Source organism: Morchella sextelata (assembly GCF_020137385.1).
Source record: "Morchella sextelata strain SCLS chromosome Unknown scls_8, whole genome shotgun sequence".
In the NCBI taxonomy this organism is placed as follows: domain Eukaryota; kingdom Fungi; phylum Ascomycota; class Pezizomycetes; order Pezizales; family Morchellaceae; genus Morchella; species Morchella sextelata.
In genome coordinates this window covers 468,525-489,776 of record NW_025408623.1, presented here as the reverse complement: position 1 = coordinate 489,776, position 21,252 = coordinate 468,525, and the positions used below count along the sequence as shown (strand labels likewise).

Here is a 21,252-nt window from a genome sequence, read left to right as displayed (position 1 = left end):
AAGATCGTAAGGCGTCGCCGAACCCTATCTGTATCCCCAATACCGACCCGCTGAATCACTTAGCGTGCCAGCTTCTTGACACTATCACCACCTGTCTTCTTTCCGGGAGACGTCCGACAAGTAGGCGATAACTATGCTGTGTTGCCAAGAGCTGCACAATTGGTGTAATTTCTACTCTAGAGCAAGTGAATCTCGCTTCCAGAGTATGCATACATACACTTACACGATAATTAAAGCTGGAGGTTGAAGCGCGCGGATCAACATTTTCCCTCTATCTATACTGGTAAAGTACGGGAAAGAACTTTGTTGCGAATAGCTGCAGTGATGCAGTGGATATACACTTTGCAAAATTACAGGCATTTAGCTTATGATAGAGAATTTTTTGGTGTTGCCCTTCACTTGATACACACTTCAGTCTATTTCTGTCATATTTTTGCGGGATCAACCATAAAGACAGGAATATGACCAAGATATGGGAAGGAGTTCATCATTCTGTACTGTTGCCTAAGTACACCGCAGGATGTTCTTACTCCATCATACAAATCCCAAGCGCAAGCGCTGACACTGCCGAGTCGTTCTTGGTACTCTTTTGAGGCTTATTCTTTGAGCAATGAGAGACAGTGATGGCGAGCATTTTGGATTAGTCGTGCTCTATCACTCAGACGCCTTTTTTCTTCAGCCTCATCTGATTTTGTTTCACGCACTGCCAGAGCACTCGAGCAACGCAGAGTATTTATATGAAGGTCTCCCTTTCTTACATAGCACTTATAATTGCACACCTACCCCGCAACATTACTACATTCATATAACGATGTTTGAATGCAGGGTTATTACAAAGATGTCCTAACACAGTCATAGTCTGTAATTGAAAGGCTTAGGTGCACACCCTCCCTTCATTGTAAACATCATGCTGCTCAGAGTTGAGTCTCGATATCCTTTTTACGTTTTTTATTCTCTATCAATATAAATGTTTACCGGGTTGAACGTCGCACGGGCACAATTATAGCTTGGCAATCCCTGATAATCTTACGGACTTTGGGGGGGTAATCTCTTATCTAGGCTAAAGTTCCCTTTCTTGGAGCTGAAAGATTCTGCTCCTCGGCGACTGGGCAAATCTATTTTTTGCTTTCCCGAAAAATCATGAATTCTAAGTTTGCAATAGTAGTCAACGAAACTGCGACGCCGGGCATGAAGTGATTTTTAGCCAAAAGGCGCGCATTCATGGTTTGGTTAGTCAGCATCAGGGGCTGCCTGGGCATATTTGAGAAGGTACATCCGTACACAACTCTGCTGCAGCAGCTGAGAATATTGAATTATTAAACGCACGTGTCGTCTTCGCTTTTGCGGGCTCGAGCACGGGTAACATCTACAAGTCCAATCCGTACCTACATATATGTAGTTATAACTCCTGAGTTTACCCATTGCCATGGGTCTATCGACTGCACTATTCTAGAGTGATTGATGGAAGAGCCGTGGGTTAATCTATTTCAGGGGTTTGCTGGTTGCATCGACGACTTCTTGGAATCCTTGTATGCACAGAAAATCACTCGGCCGGATATCTACTTTATCAAAGATTTAAACATACCTAAGAATGCGGTGAAGTCGAGCATGTGAGATGTATTCGGTGCGATTCGTATACTCACTGCAACGTCAAACTTCCTTGTAAAAATACGTGTGGTCCACAAGGTAACGCTGCTTAAAACTTTTATCCAAGACATCTTAAGCAAGGGGATTACAGAACTCGTCTCAGGTAGTTTCGTGGGCCCTTCTTTAACGCCGGTTCACAAATTTGACAGCAAAGCTCCCTAGATTAGTGAGAGGTTGACGGAATTTTCTCGGGAGAGCCTCCATTAACTTTGGTAGAGGAAAAAAAAAAGGAAATTTCTTTTTTATGGAAGACGCACTCTACTATGAGGCTCTAAACTTCCTAGAACTCTTAGTGTATCTAGGAACCGACTTTCTTTTCTCTCCCTTCTCTAGATTTCTACCGCCGACTTTACTGTCACTACTCCACTCGTACTGGTCTTGGTAGTGCTGAGTCTCGATATTTTGTCTGCAAGCCAGTGGGTAGCGAGTGGTTTGTCATGAAGAATGTGACTTTTCGATTCAAAATCCGCATGACCTGAATCATTGGACACCTATCAGTTCTACATCAAATCAGACATGTACAGGTCCCAGCCCAGATCTATACTCTATGTATGTATCTGCACTTCTCCCCTGCGCTGCCCTGTGTGCTTGCTCTCAAGCAAGCAGGGATTTTTCCAGGGAATATATTTCTGGGGGCTGGAAGATGACATGCCAGGTTATATGTGCCCAGTTAAAATAGGTAATATACCATGAACAATTTTTACTGCGAGTCTTTATTCGGCGTAGCGTACGCAATGATACTTAAAGTAATCTAATTAATTTTGTCGACCTATACTAATGCAGGATCGACTTTCATCGCCGAGCTTATGACTTTAAGTTTTGGCCCTTCGAAAGCTCAGAATCTAGACAGCGAACATATATACGGGAAACATTGATAATGGCCTCTATTTGGTTTCCATACGTGTGGATCATGCATGTCAGCAGTTATGAATCATACTTCACAATATATGAATGGATGTTTACAATTGGTTCGTTCTCTCCCGAGAGATCTGGACTTTATAGTGGTGCCTGTTGGAATGAGAACCCCGCGGTGTCTGCGTCTCCTTATTAGGTATCTAGCAGTGGAAAGTCTGGAGCAAGGGTTAAACCTCCATCTGCTCACACACGAAGCTCTAAGCAAGAGAAAATCCCCCACGTTCACTTCAAACTCATGCACCATGCTATATAATAGAGTAAGTGAGCTTCTATCTCGGCTACTACAAAGATATATTTTTAATGTGAATTTGGGTACATTTTTATTACGCCGGGAGCCTAACAATCAACCGCGCTCATGCCACTAATATGAGTCCGTAAATTCTAACACTTCCATCTTCGCTCGTCACGGCCATCTGCAACTTCCCATTCTCAACCTCACTGGGACACCATGTAATCTGTGTTACCGCCTTATCCGGAGTAATCCTAACTCAACTATCAGCCCTATTCGCATTCCCATGAGTACTTAAAATAAACTAACCTCCGGTCGAATAGCACTCTGTCTGCTTCTGTGCACTCTCCTCCGGTACCAACTTTATAGACCTCCAACCCCCCATATTCTAGACCTACAGCTAGAACACATTTGCTACCCACCACAGTGCCATAGAAATCAACCGCAGTAACAGGAACCTCGAATTTAAGGGTGGCTGTGCACTCCCATCCTCCATCATGGCGGCACCAAACACGCACCATCTTATCACGTCCGCCAGTGGCAAATATATCCTCCGTAGGTGCCCATTTGCCATCCAGTATCATCCTCGCATGTCCCTTTTCCTTTCTTTCTACTAGTTTCCAGTCGCCGTCAAATCCGCTGCCACCGGTGTTTTCAAATACAGCCCATGTGCGGTCTCTGCCTACGCTCAACAGCTTACGTCCACCGGGCGCGAATGCAAGTGAAGTGACAGTGAGTACGTGAGCAGCCAATGATGGCTTCACTTCTCGCCATTGTGCTGTTTCGTAAAGGCGGATTACGGCGTGTTCACCTGTGCTGGCCTTACAAGCTGTTGCCACAACAGTGCCGTCATCAGAAGCAGCGACGGCGGAGATCTCGTAACCGTGACCATAGAGTTTCTCGTGTTCGGGCCAGAGGGTGTGACGGCAGAGATGGTCCTCAAGCGGCGGATGAGTGAGACGGTCCAGGAGGCTGGAAGATGGGGCTGCCCCGAGTTCTTCGGGAACAGAGGTGGGGAGGGCATCTGGATCAGTAGTTGAAAGGTCTGTTGGGGGTGCGTCATCGTCAATGGCCTTGTTCGAGAGACCAAGAACAGGCATGTTTGCTGCGTCGGGCATTGAGTCCTTCAAGGGCATTAGTACGGATAAAAGAAATATGGCCAATCACGTAGTATCACTCGGCGTCACATAATATCACTCGGCCGGTATAAGACAGAGAGGAACGGAACCCACCAAGGACTCTTCCTTTAATCCGCACATCCGCTCTAGCATTCCAGCAACTCCCTTTGGCTCATTGAAGACCCGCAATAACTTCTCTTCAGCCCCACTAATAAACCTCCCCTTGCCCAAATCTACAACTGCGTTGATATCGTATCCGTGGATCTGGGGCCTCGCGAATTCATGCCAACTTGTCTGGTTGTCACGAGCCCATTTCGAGAACAGTCTTGTGGTCTGGTCTAGTCCAGTGCTTAGTAAGTAACCACCTCCTTTACCCCACGATACACCCATTGCTTCCTTAACATGCCCACTGATACCGACACCCTGGAGCCATCTGTCGGAGTTCTCATCATGGTGCCACAGTCTCCAACTACCAGTCTTACCAAACGCGGCAACAGTATTCCCTGAAGGTGACCATAGCCCTGTCCATAGACCTCCAACACTTCCCGTTGCCGTACTAGCACCCTTTGTGTCACTGATCTCTCCGAGCCGGCTCGTCGTCAACCAGATCCCACTCTCGGGCTCAGGTGTCCATATTGACAACGATGAGTCCGCGGAAGCACTTAGAAGTTGCAGGCCATTACCAGCTGGCCTCCAAGAGGTGGTGTAAATCCAATCCTCGTGTCCCATGAGTAGGGCCTCAAACGTCACACTCCACACATCACCGCCATCGGTTCGCAGCTTGTGCGCTTTGTTTGAAAGTCTGTTTGAGAGTCCGTACGTTTTTGTCTCGTCGTTTGCCGTGGCCGGCGGGAGTGCCTCGCCAGCATGGACTCGCCAGAGTCGGATATATTTATCTTGCGACGCAGATGCAAGAATAAGGTCCCCTTCGCCCTCGGGCGACTCTGGAGTGAAGGTGAGAGAACGGATCCAGTTCTCATGGCCTGAGAGAGTAGCTTGTGGTGTGAACTTCTCTGAGGAAGAAGGTGCTATGTAGAGCGATATTGTCGACGCAGACCCAGCGACAGCGAGGAGTAGAGCTGTTGGCGACGAGGGAAGTGTTGATAGAGCCAGGGTCAAGGGGTAGAATTTCGGCGCTGTACTAAAGGACTGCAGATGTATTACTTGCACCCCCTCTCCTGAGATAGAGATCGAGAAGACTGCAATAGTTCCCGAGGCGTCAGCAGAAGCAAATATGTTGGGGTTGGCGGCGCATGTCGCAATGGCGTTTATGGAGCCCTTGTGAACGTCGGTACTGGTCCATGCACACTTGAAACCGTCCGGGGTAGACGTCCACACACGGACAGACTTATCAACAGATCCCGTGAGGAGGATATCGGCATCTTGTGGCTGAGACGGGAGGAAACGGACGACGTTCACGCGGTCTGCATGGCCTTTGAGGGTTGCGTGGACACCACGGTGGGATAGGTCCTGCAGTTCGGTCTCTTGTTAGGGATTCAGGTACGCTGGCGTGTTTAGGGGGAGGGGGGTTGAATATGTGAGTGAGTGCATTGATCATCGAGCTTGTAATATATCAGGACAGGACGCGCGGTGCTTGCTTCGCTTACCAAAGGGTTCCAGAGCGCAATGCAACGTCCTGCACCGAATGCGAGCAGGCCAGACGGGGACCAGTCTGCGGCTGTGGGGTTTCGGTTGGCCCCGATTGCTATAAATTCCGTGTCGACGTGCGCCATGGTCTGTGTGTGGGGGAGAGATACTTCTTAGCAGGTGCTTGCTTGTTTCTCTGGTGGGAAATGATTACATTGGCGGGGTGAGGCTCTGTTGCAGCGTGGGGCACAACCATTCACAGCCACACCAGCTAGAGGAAGCAGCCACAGGCGGTTATCTGTAGGTGCCTGTCAAGCCACATGTATTCGTAGATTGTCGACCACAGCCCCCTGCCGATTGGATATGCACGCCACAGCGCCCCCCTTTATCTATCCCTTTCCGTTTTTCGGTCTCGGGTGGTGGGCTGCCAGCACGAAATTTCCCTTCCGCGTCAGCTTTCCCTCCTCCGAGTCGTATCCACCCCTCCCCTGTATGTTTGTAACAGTGTAACGGCAGTAACAAATCTCCGTCCCAGTTTGAGAGAGGGAATATTCTTTTTTCTCTTCTCCCTGATCTTCGTCTTTCTGCTATTTTCATCTGGCCCTTCTAGGTAAAGAGTAGAGTATCTACACACCTAGCGTAGATAAACCAGTAAATCTCCATACAACCAGTTGTTCTCTCCTATCTTGGTTGGCTTATTCTGACCTCCTATTCCAACCTACCACCGCTCCCCCCCAGCAACTTGAGCCCTACCCTAAAAACTGCCAACACCCCCCTACATACATATCTAGCTATCCTATCGCCCTATCCTACTACAACCTTTCTCACCAACAACCAAAAGGCATTCATTCCTTCCTTCCCCTCTGAACACAGTCCTTCGTTCACCTGTGCTCTAACACTCTCCTCGACCCATCAGCTTAACGATACACCAGCACTACCGCAACAATGGCTGAAAAGGAGAAACAAGATTCCTTCCGCGTCGATATGGGGGATGATTCCGATAAACCCTTTATCCCAACACGACCAAACGCGGCCAACCACGCGGCCCCAGCGGCTCCCTCGAACCCTCTGATCCCCATCTTGGCCTATTGCGCGGCGAGTATTCTCATGACCGTGACGAACAAGTATGTCCTTGGAGGAGTCGATTTTAATCTGAACTTCTTCCTGCTATGTATCCAGGTTAGTAGTTATACCCCCTTCCCCGTATCTGCGTACAATATCAAAATATCAGGATGTTAACAAGTATCCTCATTACAGAACGTAGTATGCGTAGTCGCGATCCAATTCTGTAAATCCGCAAAGATAATCACATACCGCGACTTCAATGCCGACGAGGCCCGCAAATGGTTCCCTATCTCTCTTCTCCTTATCACTATGATCTACACCTCCTCGAAGGCTCTTCAGTTCCTCAGCATTCCCGTGTACACCATCTTCAAGAACCTTACCATCATCTTGATCGCCTATGGTGAGGTCTTGTGGTTCGGCGGTTCCGTCAGCGGAATGGCTCTGTTCTCCTTCGGACTCATGGTTGTGTCCAGTATCGTCGCTGCGTGGGCCGATATCAGCGCTGCGTTGGGCTCATACGGTGGCAGTGCCCAGGCCGCGGAGCAGTTGAGCACTTTGAACGCTGGATACATCTGGGTTCTCGTCAACTGCCTGTCCTCTGCCAGTTACGTGCTCGGAATGCGCAAGAGGATCAAGCTCACCAACTTCAAGGATTTCGATAGTATGTCATCTCCCACATTGCAAATGCAGGAATCCGTAACCAAACTAACCTCCCATAGCTATGTTCTACAACAACCTCCTCTCCATCCCTGTCCTTCTTGTCTGCTCCCTCTTCCTTGAGGACTGGTCATACACAAACATCAACGCAAACTTCCCCGAGGACCGCCGCAACAGCCTCATCCTCGCCATGATCTTCTCTGGTCTCTCGTCGGTATTCATCTCGTACACCTCTGCGTGGTGTGTCCGTGTTACTTCGTCGACCACTTACTCCATGGTTGGAGCGCTCAACAAGCTCCCCATTGCTTTGTCTGGGCTGGTGTTCTTTGACGCTCCAGTTACTTTCGCCGGTGTTACTGTATGTTCTTTCTTCCCCTTCATATGGCTTTAATTGAGCTGGGCTAATAAGATCCTTATAGGCTATCGGTATCGGTTTCTTGAGTGGAATTGTCTATGCGCTCGCAAAGGTCAAGCAGACCCAGGCTAAGGCCGGCGTCTTGCCAGTCAGCAACCCAATCACGAGCGCAAGTTCGCAGAGCATGAGGGATGCCTCCAGATCATAAATCTGACAAAAGAATAAACATACATACAATAGAAGGTATTGTGCGTTGTGGGTTTCGGGTGAAACTGGGATAGAGTAGAAGAGGCAAAGATGGGAAGGGGGAGGGGAAGGGGCACAAAAAAAAAAGATGGTTGTCGGTGTTTTTTGTTTCTGTTCGGGCGTCATCATAAACAATTATAACTTTTTGTATCATTTTTTTTTTATATTCTTATTTTTGTTTTTTATAGTAGCTGTGGGGTGAAAGGTGGTTTGGTCTTTTTCATGTGCATGGGTGATAAGAAGTAAATGGAATAATATATGCTATGCCTTTTTGTTTTTGTTTTTGCGCGGGATACCCAGGGTGGGCGGTGAACATGTGGGGATGAGGCTGATTGGGGGGCTGGGCATTGGACTGGGGGGTTGGAGGTGAGGTTAAGCTTTTGGGTTCTTGGCGGCGGGGATGCTGGCTGGCGAGTGATTGGCGGTGAATGGTGTTGAATGGTGGTGCTTTATGGTGCTTGGAAGAGGCGTGTTTGTTGAGATCCAGACATGTGTATCTATCAGCATGAGGGAGGTAATGGTAATGGTAATGGTAATGGCCGTGGCTTCGTCTTGACACCGAGGCTCATCGTGGAAGAACTTATGCGTTGTAGTGCTTGGATTGAGTGTAGCTAGTGACGTTACCGGTCATCTCTTTGCCAGCTCGCGCTATATATAGCTCCGTTATTGTCATTGTCATGAATCTCAATAATATCTTCCAGTGCCTAGTTTGCCCACGGAGTTAATAACAGCAATATACATGTAGGCAGTCGTTGGAGAATGAAGCAGCTTGTTCCTATTGTGGTTCCTAGCATTGGCGGTATTATAATGTTCGGGTGGGAATGGGTGCTCGAGACTTTCAAGGCGCATGTAGGAACGATTGGGAAATGATGCATTCGTGATAGAAGCTATGGGATTCAGCGTCCCAATATGCCAAGAGAAGCCATACAGAAGCCCCCCCCCACCCCTCAACGAGCCATACCTGCCGCCGAAAACAGTCCAGGCGCTGTGATTTCCCATCATCTGCTACAGTCTTATTTTCCTTGAAGACTACCAGGACGGTTGCTTACTCGCTCGTCTGGTTTAAAGGTGAGTGTTGGCCTAACCCAAAGTTCAAACTACGACCTGTTCAAAAGCGGATGAAATCCGAGTGATAATTTGTGATTCACAAAACACAACAACAATACAACACACTGGTGACTAAATCCAGTTTAGAACAAGTTGTAATATTCTGGAAAAAAGAATACCAAAAATGTGATTGAAATATCAACGCGAGTTTGGGTGCGTATGGTTTTGCTCTTTCTGTCCTGGGGCGTGGATATGACCTTCTTACCCTGGGTTACTTGTCTTATCTCATCAACTTCCAAGTAAAGACATTGTCGCTCATTTTTGTTGTGGAACCAGAGTTACACGGGGAGTATCGGGAGCGGGGTTGTGGAGATAAAAGGAGTGGCTTTTTCATGGATTATCACTCGACTTTCTACGCTACAGGTGAATAGTTTGTATTTTGACATAAGCCTCATAACAGGTTCGCCGTTTTAATTATCGTCCGTAAGAAAGCTATTCTCGTCGAAAAATTAAGTTTTTAACTATCTTAGCTACATAAAGGTCTGCCGGAGCTAGTATTGGTAAAAGAGAGCACAACTCTCAAACCACCCACATCACCCACCCCACAACCACAACAACACCAACCCACCCGCTCACCACCCCCCTCCCAACCGCCGAATTCGACGATCCCGACCCCGACCCTGTAGCCGCCGCCACTGTCCCCGTACTCACGACAGTTTCTCCCTTGCTATTCGTAGTCGTAACCACCGTCGTCTGCGCCGCTGCCGTGTTACTCCCCGCCACAGCGCTCGCGGCCGTGACTGTCCACTCTACACCGAGGATTGACCACGTAATTGTGGGCCCGCCCGGCGGCGCCGTTAATGTCCCGCTCACGGTCGACAATGCGTCGTTGCCGAATGACTTTGATAGTGAGTCGGGGTCTAGGAACTTCCCGCCCGCAGGAGGGTCGATGCCCCATTTTGAGACGCAGTTGTTGCCGGCGATGGCTTCGGTGCAGGTGCCGAGGTTGAGCTGGCTCTCGTAGTCCTTCAGTGCCTTGTAGTAGTCTGCGTAGCCTAGGAAGTCGGGGTTATTGTTGGGGCAGATTGCGTATAGGCTTTTCGTCTGTTAGTTAAGTAGGTAGGACTAGGGAGAATAAAGGGGGGTAAAAATGCATACGCTGAAAGAGCACCGTCGAAGGAGCAGCAGGTGCAGCCAAAGAGGTCGGGGACGTTCAAGTAGGTTGACATACAGCCGATGCTTTCTAGGTAGACCTGGGTGGAGTTGACTACGGCCTCCCCGATGTTGCAGGAGCAGGCGCCGGGGGCATTTGCGGGGGCGGGCCAGAAGGGGATTGGTTCTGGAGTCACGAGGCCGCGATCAGCAGTATATTGGGCTGCTAAGGCGGAGTATTCGCAGGAGTAAATCTGCGGAGAGTTGCGTTAATTATGCTACTAGGTAACTAGTTATTATGGGGATGGAAGGTATACCTTGTTCCAGCAACTCGACATGTAGCAGTTCATCTGGTTGATTTGGTTCCCATATCCACAGCTCACGATGAGACTAGGATCGCTGGAGGTGGTCTTGATGCAAGCTGCCTCTGCATCAACGGCGTCTGAGAGACATTTCTCGAATCCGGCTTTGTCGACGCAGCCAGTTGAGGAGATTTCTGTTGCATTTGCGGCATGACAGACATCAATGATTCCCAGTACAACAACGCCACTGAGTACAAGCAGTGACTTTCTAGAGACGGCGAGAAGATGCATCCTGAAACTGAGTAGTGTCGTACAGAGATATAGGACAAAGGTTTACCAAGATTGATGGTCGAAAATAATTTCCAACGGCCGGCAAGAGCAGCAGCAGAGGCGCCTCTTAAAGCTGTGGGACACTATGGAACGGTGTAACAACTACTAATAACCGTCTCTGGCATGGCCCTCGGGACCGACGTCTCATGTGTGTACAACAACAATCACAGAGGTAGGAGCAGCACAGCAGCACAGCAGCATACCAGCAGCAGAAGCGTGGGGAGGAAATGACTTGGTTACACTAAAGCACTATCAGTGGATAAAGTCTAAGCGAGAATAGGAATGGTGGTGGTACCGGATGTCCTTTTGCGACCATCGTCTCTCTGGAGCTCTGTCTCAGTGGTTGCTCAAGATGCTGAGCGATTATATTCCCACATTTCATGCCCGTTGCAGGATCAAGGGCCATGCATGGAGGGAACGCCAAACATGAGTGACCAAGGTATCTAGAGACGCAGACAAGTGCCAAGAAAAAGCTTGTTTGAACAGCATTCTGAAGCTCTGTATATGTATATAATGTATTCCTAATTCCCAGGATAGATTAAGCATATCGGGGAAAAGTCTGGCCATGAGAGATCTTGGGATTACCGAGGACGAACACAGTAATCCTCCAGAGTAGTATATCCAAACTTCAATCTCTCGCCCGTATGCTCCTGCCGCAATAGACCTCAAAGCTTTATCCATCATCCATGCTTGCGACGTGGCTACGAATTTGCAAGGGTCATGGAAGGCTTTTGCCGCGAAACCATGTATTTATAGCGTCATTGAACCCAATGCCCAAAGTGGGCACACTTCGTTGGTAGATATGAGCTTTTCCCGATGCAAGTGAAACCGTTAGTTGTGGCGGTGTAAAATAGTCGAGTGACCAATCGTGAATAACGGTGGCTGCGGCCTCGGGATCTCCTCGAGCCGACCAACTCACTAGGCCCGGATTTTCACCCAATTAACCAAGTATTAGTAGATAGTGTCAAAGACACATCCTTTGTCAAGCGGACTCGACTGTGACGAGAACGGTCTGGCCTGTGATTTCTAGTCCGTCTTATCACTACGGTGGAAACATCGCCGATGCCCAGGTAACAATAGTCCCAACCCGTGATTGAATTACTAGTAGGATTCCGTAGGTATTTCTAAAGAGGTTTCAAGACGCGTTAAAGCCGTTGGTAACGTAGAAAATTCAAAGCCTAAAGAATCCATCTCCGTGGTGGGAAGTTCGGACGTTGAACGGACTCGGGGGGATGACGGTTTATTTAGGGCTGGCCAACATGTAGGTACAGTGACGTTTTAAACAACCAATAACACGTTGTTCTTTGCTCGCTAACCTTATTTCGACCACCCGTGTCCAAAATACTCGGACCCACGCCCGCCTCGGGACGATATTATGAACAGAAGTCCTTTGGTATTTTGAACGATACAAGCGTCACATTTACTACATGTGTTATGTAACATGCCAAACGGGTCTACAATGCTTATTCCTTCGCCAGGCTCTAATTATAAGCTGTGTAACAAATCAGGATCCAACCCGTGCCAACGAACCACTCCACCAACGAACCACCCAGACCCAAGCCCCGAGTGAGAGCCCATGAGCCAAGAAAAGTTAGGGCTCCCACAACAATACAATACCATTATGCACCCACCACAACGCGGCGCCCATCATCATCCAGCCTCAGCTCACGATTACGACCTCATACCAACCCGCCATCAACCCACCACCCACGACCACCACGACCACCACCACCACCACCACCACCACAACCACCACATCTACACCCACCACCGACCACACCAACAATGTCGCACCCCTTTCGCATCCCCTTCCCCAAGCTCCCCTCCTCTGCCACATGCCGCTCCGCCGGCATCTACACCTCCGGAGCTCTCGTCAGTCCCCTCACCCCTCCCCCTAGATGGGAGCTAGCTAACAGACGCAGTTCTCGCTCGGCTTCTGGTTCTTTGTGGACGCGGCCGTCTGTAGCAAGGTTCACAACCCTAGCGATGTACACATACACTTCCCGGAGTGGATCCCGCTGATTTGTAGCGTGCTGGGAATGCTTATGTATGTTGCTGCCCCCCCCCCCCCCCGGGGGCTCACTCGTGGTTGCTGGATGAGTTAGTTGGGGGAGAGAAAGGGGCTAATGAATGTGTGCGCGCAGAATCAACTCGATTGAGAAGTCGCGCCTCACGGGAGACAGATTCTCATACAGCGTCGGCGACGGCGACGTGGTGTGGAAAGCGAAGCTGGTGCTGTTCATGGGCCTTGCGCTGGTGTCTGGCGGGCTGGCGGGGTCGGTGGTATGTTTTGTGTTTCTTCTTCTTTCTGGATCCTGGGGGTGGTGTGGTGGATGGTTGGTCGCTTGGGTTGGGTGGTCGCTAATGGAATGGGGCTGTAGTGCTTCTTGATACTGGGCTATATCGTCCCTGATTACCCGTGGCCGACGCTGTACTTTGGCGTCGCGAATGTGCTCGCGAACTCGCTCATTGCGCTGAGGTATGAGCTCTTGCCCTGCTCTGTGCTGTTGGTTTGGTTTGGTTGCTGACTGGTGATGTGTATAGTTGCGTCTCGCTGTGGCTGTCGCAGAATATCGAGGAGGAATACACCTATAGCTTGTCCTTGTAGGCAGAGGGCTGGTCAGATTAGGTTATGTCCGGGGGGGAAGGGTAATGAAGGGGGGAAGAGGGGAAGGGGGGGAAGGGTAATGACCAGAGCCAATTTTTTCGTCTAGGCCCGGCGTCGTCGTCGTTGTAACAACAGGCATTAGCATCCATGGACTTTTTTCTTTCTTTTTTTTTCGCTCGTGCTTTTTTTGTTCGGTGTGTTTTGTATTTGGGTTCGTTGGCTTTCGGTTTGTGAGGATGTGCGTGTATGGAAAATGGAATGGAATGAATGGGTTTACATGTGGGTTTTTTTTTCTTGGCTTTTCGTTTCGCTTGCTTTGGTTTGCTTTGGTGTATTTGGGGGGTGGGGGGAAGTGGTGGGGCTGTGGCAAGAGTTGAAAAATCGAGTTGTTGTCGCCATGAATGTGTAGGTGCTGTCCTCTAACGTGAGTATCGAGGTAGTTGGGTGTCAATGACCAGCTAGCATGGATCTGTGAGCCGACTTGGAAATAGGGCATCCTGATCATTACCCTCTCAGCTATCGTAATTAGTAGCGCTCATATTAAACAGTACCTGAAGGCCATTGCATCTACTTTATGTTTAGGGTAGAATGGGCTTTTGTACTAGATTGGCCTTGGTAAGGACCAGTGAGAGGAGTGTCTATATAGCTACAGTTAATTGCCAATGCTGAAGTGGAAGTAGACATTTGAGCTCACGGCAAGATTAAGAGTCAAGCTTCCCACTCAAATCTTTACTTATCTACAACTACATATAAAGCACATATCCCTCTCTACAAACTGTTTGTTCTCCAGACACCCCCAACACCTCCCCCAAAGCTTGTTCCCCATGCACGCCAACCCACCAATCCTTGGCGCCCCATCCCCGCCGACGTCATCCTCCAACCCAACCCAACCCAACCCAACCCAACCCAACCCAACCCACACCACAAGCCAGCACTCGTCCCCGGCGTCCGTCCCTGAAGGGCAACAACAACCATCATTGACCTCGCCCGACTCCATCACCAACAATGTACCGGCGACTCACGCCACACCTGCGCCAGCAGTACCTGCGGCAGTCCGTCACTGCCAGTACAAAATGCAGCCCGATCCTCTCGCGGGCAATCCACATCGAGAGGCCTCGTGGAACTGGGAAGCAATGTGATATTCTAAAGGGAGTGGGTACTGGGGCCGCGAGGGCGCAGTTTAACAAGTGTTCGGCGACAAAGACGTGGGTGAGGGAGACGAGTACGGTGGGGTATAATAAGACGGGGTATATTGACCTGGAGCCGGGTGAAGGGCTGTTGTTTTTCGATAGTTAGTTGATTAATTATTACCTGCTATACTCTACACCCTCAATGGCTATATTGTATTAACTAGCAGCGCACAGACATCTTCCCGCTCAAGACCGCCGTATTCGACATCCGCTACCTCATCACCCGCCTCGACAAAGTCTCCTTCGAGTCCCGCATCCGCAACCACTACATCCCCCCATCCCTCACCTCCCCCGACTCGCCCCACAACTTCAAGATCACCGCCATCATCCCGCGCATCAAGGACGGCGGCGCCTTCGTCAAATACACCTCTACATCCCCCATCGCCGTCGAAGCCGCCATCTCCCAGCACCTCAAGGACCAGGCCATCAAGCCCTGGTACTCCCCGTTCGCGCGCATCAAGGCCTACGCCGTGCAGGGCAAGCCCTGGCTCGAAGACCTCCGCATCTTCCCCACCACAAAGATCAAGGTCGAGTTCACGGGCGGCGACGGCACCCTCTCGCAGGAGCAGCTCTATGCGCTGTTCCGCCGCTATGGCAAGATCGTGGATATCCACCCGCAGCCGCCGGTATCGAAGGACCTGCCGCACTACGCCACGATACAGTACTCGATGATCCGCTCGGCCACGGCGGCGAGGAATTGCTTGCATGGGTTTGTGGCGAAGGGGACGCAGACGGCCACGGGGAAGGAGTTGGATGTCACGTTGCGCATACTGTATGAGCGCACGATGAAGGCGCACTGGATCCGCGACTGGCTGTTCTCGCATCCAAGGATTGTGATACCGATTGTGGCGGCGATATTGGCGGCGGTGACGGTCGCGATCTTTGACCCGGTGAGGACGTGGTTTATTGAGGCCAAGATCACACGGGCATTGAACTTTACGGAGTCGTCGTATTGGGTGGCGATGAAGAAGTATACGGTTGGGCAGCTACCGATCGGGCGGAAGCATGAGACGATGAACGACCTGTGGGCGGTCTGGGATGAGCGGATAGAGTCTGTTAACCAGCTGCAAGCCTGGCTGCGCGAGACTGTTGAAACCTTCATCGTAGTCCAAGGCCCCCGCGGATCAGGAAAGAAAGACCTAGTCGTCGACACAGTCCTCAAAGGTCGTAAAAACGTACTTGTAATTGACTGTGAGCCCATTGACGAGGCACATGGCGACAGTGCAACTATCGCTGCTGCCGCAGCACAGGTGGGATATTGGCCGGTGTTCTCATGGCTGAACACGATCAGTAGTCTCCTTGATCTTGCGGCACAGGGAACGCTGGGGGGCTCCGCGGGTTTCAGCCAGACGCTGGAAACGCAGTTTAACAAGATCCTGCAGAACACGGGGACGGCGCTGAAGAGGATTGCGCTGAAGGATAAGGGCGACTCGGAGAAGGATATGGGGTTGAGCGATGATGAGTATCTCAGCACTCACCCCGAGAAGCGGCCTGTAGTTGTCATTGACAACTTCCTGCACATGGAGGGGAACAGTATCATCTATGAGAAACTAGCTGACTGGTAAAATACTCACACTTCCTACTCTACTCATACTAAATCAGTGATGAATATAAGCTAAAGACATACCAATACTTGCAGGGCCGCCCTCCTCGTCTCCGCAAACGTAGCCCACGTAATCTTCCTCACCAACGACACCACCTTCTCCAAATCGCTCTCCAAGTCCCTCCCCGACCGCGTCTTCCGCTCTATCCTCCTCGGAGACGCCGCCCCCGAATCCGCAAAACGCTTCGTCCTAAAACACATCAACGACGAGCTCTCAGGCGACGGCAACGAGAAGGCCCTCTCCGAGCTCGAGAGCTCTATCCAAGCCCTCGGCGGCCGCCTAACAGACCTCGAGTCCCTCGCCCGCCGCATCAAGACCGGCGAGTCCCCCAAGAAGGCCGTACAGGAGATCATCGAAACCTCGGCCGCAGAGATCCTGAAGCTCTACTTCCTCGAGGAGGCGGGATACCGCAAGAAGCGCACGTGGGCACCAGAGCAGGCGTGGTTCTTGGTGAAGGCGCTTGCGCAGGAGGGGGAGATCCCGTTTAATCAGGTTGTGATCCACGACCTGTTCCGTTTGGATGAGGAGCCGATCCAGAACTTGGAGCAGGCGGAGATGATACAGATTGTGATCAACAATGGCAGACCGTACTCGATCAAGCCGGGGAGACCAGTATATCAGGCGGCGTTCCAGCGACTGCTGGAGGATAAAGTGCTGACGGCGAAGATGGACCTGGTGAGCTTGAAGGCGATCGTGAAGGGGGAAGAGGTGGTCATTGAGAAGGCCGAGAAGGAGATGGAGGCGTTAGGGCCGTTACCAAAGCAGCCGAAGGGGAGGATGGAGTACTTGTTGGAGAAGGTGGCGGTTGCGCAGGCGAAGGTGGCGGAAGCGGAGAAGAAGATGGCGGGGTTGAAGAAGATGCTGAAGACGGATTATTAGCGGGGAGCGTGGGGGCTTTGTTGTTGCGCGGATATCCAGGCGTGTTGTTTTTTAAATGTGTAAAATAATATATACATGTTCTGCTATTTACTTGAGTTCTTTGTCTGTGCTTCTCCTCTCATCTCATTCCTCGGGGAACTTCCCGATCAATACCAAACACGGCTTGTGATATCTGTAGCTCCATGAATATCAGTGATATAGGCACAGAGGATAGTATCATGGAAGAAGAAGTGGGGTGAGTGGGTAGCGGACTGTTATTCGGAATGATCAGCATCATGAAGTATCACTCGACGAAATCTTAGGAATAACTGTTGAGAAAGCAGGACCGATTGAGTGGAAGAGAGTATGACGGGATGGTTAAGCAACTTGATTATTATCTCGGTAAATAGTTCAACTAGCTATATAGTCATGGATCGGACAAGTGCCGACATAGCGGTGACATTAGTACAACCCTTCAGACAGAACCCAAGGATCTAGCTGCTTAGCCATACATAGGAGGATAACTGTACTCCCTCCGTAATGAAAACAAAAGGAGCTAGAGGGGAGTTATATTAGGGATAAACTAGCACGTACAGCCGTACATGGCTACATAGCTACATGTACATATACGTTATGTCATTAACCCACAATAACCCCTTCGCACAACTACTTCCAGATCCTATGGCTGAGTATACACCAGGGTGCCCGTGAACCACCGAGTAACAACCCTACTGTCGGCCAAATCTCGTCGGTCAAGATTACTCTTAGCCAGAATAAGTCGGCCAAAATCCAGGCTTGCCACCATCACGCAGTGGTATATAACGCTGCTCTTCCCCCCACCAAACATCTTTCCTCAGGGAGCAAGCAGCTCTTCAGTGGTCCTGTGCTGGCCACTAAGAGTCAAGCAGCATGGCTGTGTGCTCTGGCTCCCTCCCCCCCTCCAATGCCACTGGCATTCTGCCCTGGCCCTCCGTCGCGAGGGGGCCAGAAGCAGTGGTAGGAGGGGGGGCTCCTGCCCCTGCGGCTCCTGCCCCGCCTGCTCCTGCCCCGCCTGCTCCTGCCCCTGCGGCTCCTGCCCCGCCTGCTCCTGCCCCGGCGGCTCCTGCCCCGGCGGCTCCTGCTCCTGCTCCTGCGGCTCCTGCTCCTGCTCCTGCGGCTCCTGCTCCTGCTCCTGCTCCTGCTCCTGCCCCTGCGGCTCCTGCCCCGGCGTCTGGCTCCCCTTGTGGGCCGGCGTAAGTCCCCCCTCCCTTGGCACCCACCCCGCACTGTTGCTTAGGGGTTGGGGGGAGCTTGACTTGCGCTGGCCCCCGAGTGGGGGAGCGTTTCTTTTGGCCTCTTCTGGTCCTTGGGTTTATCCCAGGGATCGGAAGGGGCCTAAGTTACGTTAGGACCGTGCTTCGGCCTCTCCTAGTTCCTGGGCTCTCTGCCCGGGAGCTAGGAGGGGCCTGAGTTACGTTGGGATCCTTCTTTGGCCTCTCCTGGTTCTTGGGCTCTGTCCTAGGAGCTAGGAGGGGCCTGAGTTGCGTTAGGTCTGTTGGCTGTTCCTCCCCGTCCCCGCTTCTGCACTCTCACGGAGGGGGTAGGGATCACTATCAGTCTCTGGGCGCAGTCCGAGGGATTGAGAGTGATCTCCTCCTCATCCTTTGGCTCTCCCTTTCGGGGAGAATAAATAGAAGCCCATTGCAGTCTTTAGGCTCTGTTCCTCTGTCCCTGATTTTGCTCTGTGAGCAAAGGTCACTATTGATCCCTGGGCGCAGTCCGAGGGATTGAAAGTGATCTAAGCTTATTGCACGTTGTAACAACGAGCAGCAATGAACACCCGTCGATCTTTGAGCCTTCTGTAGCGTGCTTCCGTGCTCGATTACGACGCAGCGCCGCTCTGAAATCAACCCTTCGATCCATCGAGTGATATATCATGATTCAAAGCGTAATGCTCCCATACGTGTCAAGCTGAGTTGCAAAGGACAGGTAAATGTCACGTATATCATCCAAAGTAACAGATAAATAAGATAGTTTTAGAGCCACCTAATGGAAGATTAGTAGTGAGGTGTGATCTCCCAAACTATATATATACCTTCTCGAGGCTCTCTCTCTCTTCTCAAACCCCGACCAAACACCCTTTACCCCATCTTATTGTAATATCGTCAATTATCCTTTCGGGTGCCGGTTTTGGTTGTTCTGTTGGCCTTCATACAGATTATCCAGTTGTACTTCGATCGAGTACCAAATAGCCACAGTATCATCATCATCCTACTACGTCTATCTCTTAAGTAAGAGCGTGTCGATTATGTCGTCTGTACCCTACCACTCATCCTACAAAACCCATAACCATGGAATTAGCATGGCTATCACAGTTGGCCTTACAGAGAGTGATCTACAGGATAAAAAATTGCAACAATTTACGTTAGTTTACCTCTCTAATTGGAGGCTAAATTGCTAATGGTGTCCTTTAGAAGTGGATTTCAGGGACTTGTGAGGGAATATAAAAATCTTCCGACTCCCTCAACAATCACTGTCGAGCTGGAGTCTTCTGTGGTAATTGAAGTCCAGGATGCTCCAGTTTCAGAGCTCGACCCTACTTCTATTAGACAGTATCTAAGGCGCCCCACTCGACTACGAGGAAAAGGGAAGAAGATTGACCACAAGAAGGAGGATTCTTTTTTGGTTCTGGACTTTCGTTACGCGACGGAAACGACTTTTCCAGCCCCGCCCCGGGTTTCTACTACCTACAGTGTCCGCAATATGACTGCAGTTTCAAACGAATGGCACTTTATGCTTACAAAGTGCCCAGCCTACGGCTTGGGCATTTTCATATATCTACCAGGAACTAGCCTCAGGTACTTTATCGACATGGTCATCGCCGAAGATTCCAGGCCGATATCTTTTCCAGAAGGCGCTCCCTTTCAATTTCCGCTGGACTTGATAGCATGGCAACTTTTTGATTTCTTCGCCCATAGGATAGTAGGTGAAAAGTTTAATACCGAGAGAGGATTTGCGCCTTTATCACTTTATTGTCCCGATGAGAAATTGGGGAAATTGCTTTCAGGGCTCTTCTCCAATTTAGGCCTATCCAAGGAAAGAAAAATCAAGATATCCAGTTGCATGGGGATTCCTGAGGAGTATGAGGAACAACACATATTTTTACCTAATAGACACCCTGAATGGGTACGACTTCGCGATTTAAGTACAGTATTGATTTGTCTGGAGTGTAACCAGTTCTTTATCAGTCTTAGACAGCCCACATGCGGATTCTGTAGAGACGAATCGCCTGTCAGTATCGATTGGGATCAGACTGGTTTATTCAAATGTAGGATGGCTTTACAGTTGCCCCCCCTATACTTTGCTAAGGAAACGACTTACCAGGTTGATAAACGCAAGAAAGTTTCCGAGGGATTCGAGGAGCGGTTTAACGGAAAGAGATTACGGAAGACAACGACATCTTTATTGCCAGTATCTCGTGCTGAAGGGACACAATTCTTTTAAAAAGATTTCCAAGGTTTACGGTTGATGCGCGAAGTGGGACAATCCAATATCATTGGAGGATTCTTGCATTTTTAATGGCTTTACTCAATTCATGTAAAAGTTGGTTCATGTATCAAGGGTTTCAAGTCATGGGATTGTGGGTGAAGGGACGTTGTCTGCCTGTTATGTTAACCGGCGTGTTGTATTTTTTAGGTATTGATATTGAATGGGGGGCTGCTCTATGCGAATAACATGATTATCGGGTTAAATATATTATTATTCCAGCTATGAATTATTATCCCATCTAGCGTGAAGTCGAGTGCGCAGACTTGGATGCCTTGAGAGCTTTGGTATAACTAAGCTGGATGGAACCCATCAATAATTGCTCGACACTGTTGCTCGGTATCTAGTACTTCGTCGATGTTTATAAACCTGGGTCCTCTAAAAATTACAGATGCAAGGCTCTGTTGTTTGATGCTCCTCTCGGTAAATCGCTTCCTGAACGATGGTATTATCTCCGGATGAATGCTTTCTCCCCCGGGCTTATGCATTATGCCCCAGGCCAAGTATAATTACAGCCCTACCCTTTCTAAAATATCAGCAATCCCAAAACCGAAAACCCCAAACTCCAAAGTCCATATCAAACATTACTATCCCCCCAATCTAAACCCACCTACTTCCTCCCCCCCACCCCCGCCCCCGCCCCCAACCGCCTCTTCACCCTCCTCTGATTCCTCCTCAAAAACACCAACGCCCCCCCACCACCCACAACACCATTCTCCACCCCCGCCCTCACGCCACACTTCTTCCCCGCAGCCGCAGCCTTCATACACATCATCCCCAGCCTCGCGACATCCAGTCTTGCCCCCGCGCCGCCGTC

The 21,252-nt window shown here is 50.1% G+C and overlaps 8 protein-coding genes across 8 annotated transcripts; 6 read left to right on the top strand and 2 right to left on the bottom strand.

Moving 5' to 3' along the window:
- Positions 1-2,915: 2,915 nt before the first annotated feature.
- On the bottom strand, positions 2,916-5,642 carry H6S33_012352 (uncharacterized protein; the record flags this gene model as incomplete). The annotated part of the gene is made up of 4 exons (XM_044843694.1): positions 2,916-3,045; positions 3,101-3,915; positions 4,024-5,379; positions 5,517-5,642. The coding sequence occupies 4 exons, from the start codon at positions 5,640-5,642 to the stop codon at positions 2,916-2,918; spliced, it is 2,427 nt and encodes an 808-aa protein (XP_044695001.1).
- A 799-nt stretch (positions 5,643-6,441) lies between these two features.
- On the top strand, positions 6,442-7,781 carry H6S33_012351 (uncharacterized protein; the record flags this gene model as incomplete). Its single annotated transcript, XM_044843692.1, has 4 exons — positions 6,442-6,675; positions 6,754-7,222; positions 7,281-7,576; positions 7,638-7,781. 4 exons carry the CDS (start codon positions 6,442-6,444, stop codon positions 7,779-7,781), a joined length of 1,143 nt encoding a protein of 380 aa, XP_044695000.1.
- A 1,664-nt stretch (positions 7,782-9,445) lies between these two features.
- H6S33_012350 (uncharacterized protein) lies at positions 9,446-10,611 on the bottom strand (the record flags this gene model as incomplete). The annotated part of the gene is made up of 3 exons (XM_044843691.1): positions 9,446-9,962; positions 10,025-10,272; positions 10,336-10,611. 3 exons carry the CDS (start codon positions 10,609-10,611, stop codon positions 9,446-9,448), a joined length of 1,041 nt encoding a protein of 346 aa, XP_044694999.1.
- Positions 10,612-12,435: 1,824 nt separating this feature from the next.
- Positions 12,436-13,258, top strand: H6S33_012349 (uncharacterized protein; the record flags this gene model as incomplete). Its single annotated transcript, XM_044843690.1, has 5 exons — positions 12,436-12,522; positions 12,573-12,697; positions 12,795-12,933; positions 13,032-13,129; positions 13,195-13,258. The coding sequence occupies 5 exons, from the start codon at positions 12,436-12,438 to the stop codon at positions 13,256-13,258; spliced, it is 513 nt and encodes a 170-aa protein (XP_044694998.1).
- Positions 13,259-14,263: 1,005 nt separating this feature from the next.
- Positions 14,264-16,931, top strand: H6S33_012348 (uncharacterized protein; the record flags this gene model as incomplete). Its single annotated transcript, XM_044843689.1, has 3 exons — positions 14,264-14,549; positions 14,623-16,009; positions 16,088-16,931. The coding sequence occupies 3 exons, from the start codon at positions 14,264-14,266 to the stop codon at positions 16,929-16,931; spliced, it is 2,517 nt and encodes an 838-aa protein (XP_044694997.1).
- An 888-nt stretch (positions 16,932-17,819) lies between these two features.
- On the top strand, positions 17,820-18,146 carry H6S33_012347 (uncharacterized protein; the record flags this gene model as incomplete). Its single annotated transcript, XM_044843688.1, has 1 exon — positions 17,820-18,146. The coding sequence occupies one exon, from the start codon at positions 17,820-17,822 to the stop codon at positions 18,144-18,146; it is 327 nt and encodes a 108-aa protein (XP_044694996.1).
- A 1,051-nt stretch (positions 18,147-19,197) lies between these two features.
- Positions 19,198-19,974, top strand: H6S33_012346 (uncharacterized protein; the record flags this gene model as incomplete). Its single annotated transcript, XM_044843687.1, has 3 exons — positions 19,198-19,313; positions 19,364-19,871; positions 19,957-19,974. 3 exons carry the CDS (start codon positions 19,198-19,200, stop codon positions 19,972-19,974), a joined length of 642 nt encoding a protein of 213 aa, XP_044694995.1.
- A 97-nt stretch (positions 19,975-20,071) lies between these two features.
- H6S33_012345 (uncharacterized protein) lies at positions 20,072-20,393 on the top strand (the record flags this gene model as incomplete). The annotated part of the gene is made up of 3 exons (XM_044843686.1): positions 20,072-20,075; positions 20,138-20,217; positions 20,274-20,393. 3 exons carry the CDS (start codon positions 20,072-20,074, stop codon positions 20,391-20,393), a joined length of 204 nt encoding a protein of 67 aa, XP_044694994.1.
- Positions 20,394-21,252: the final 859 nt, after the last annotated feature.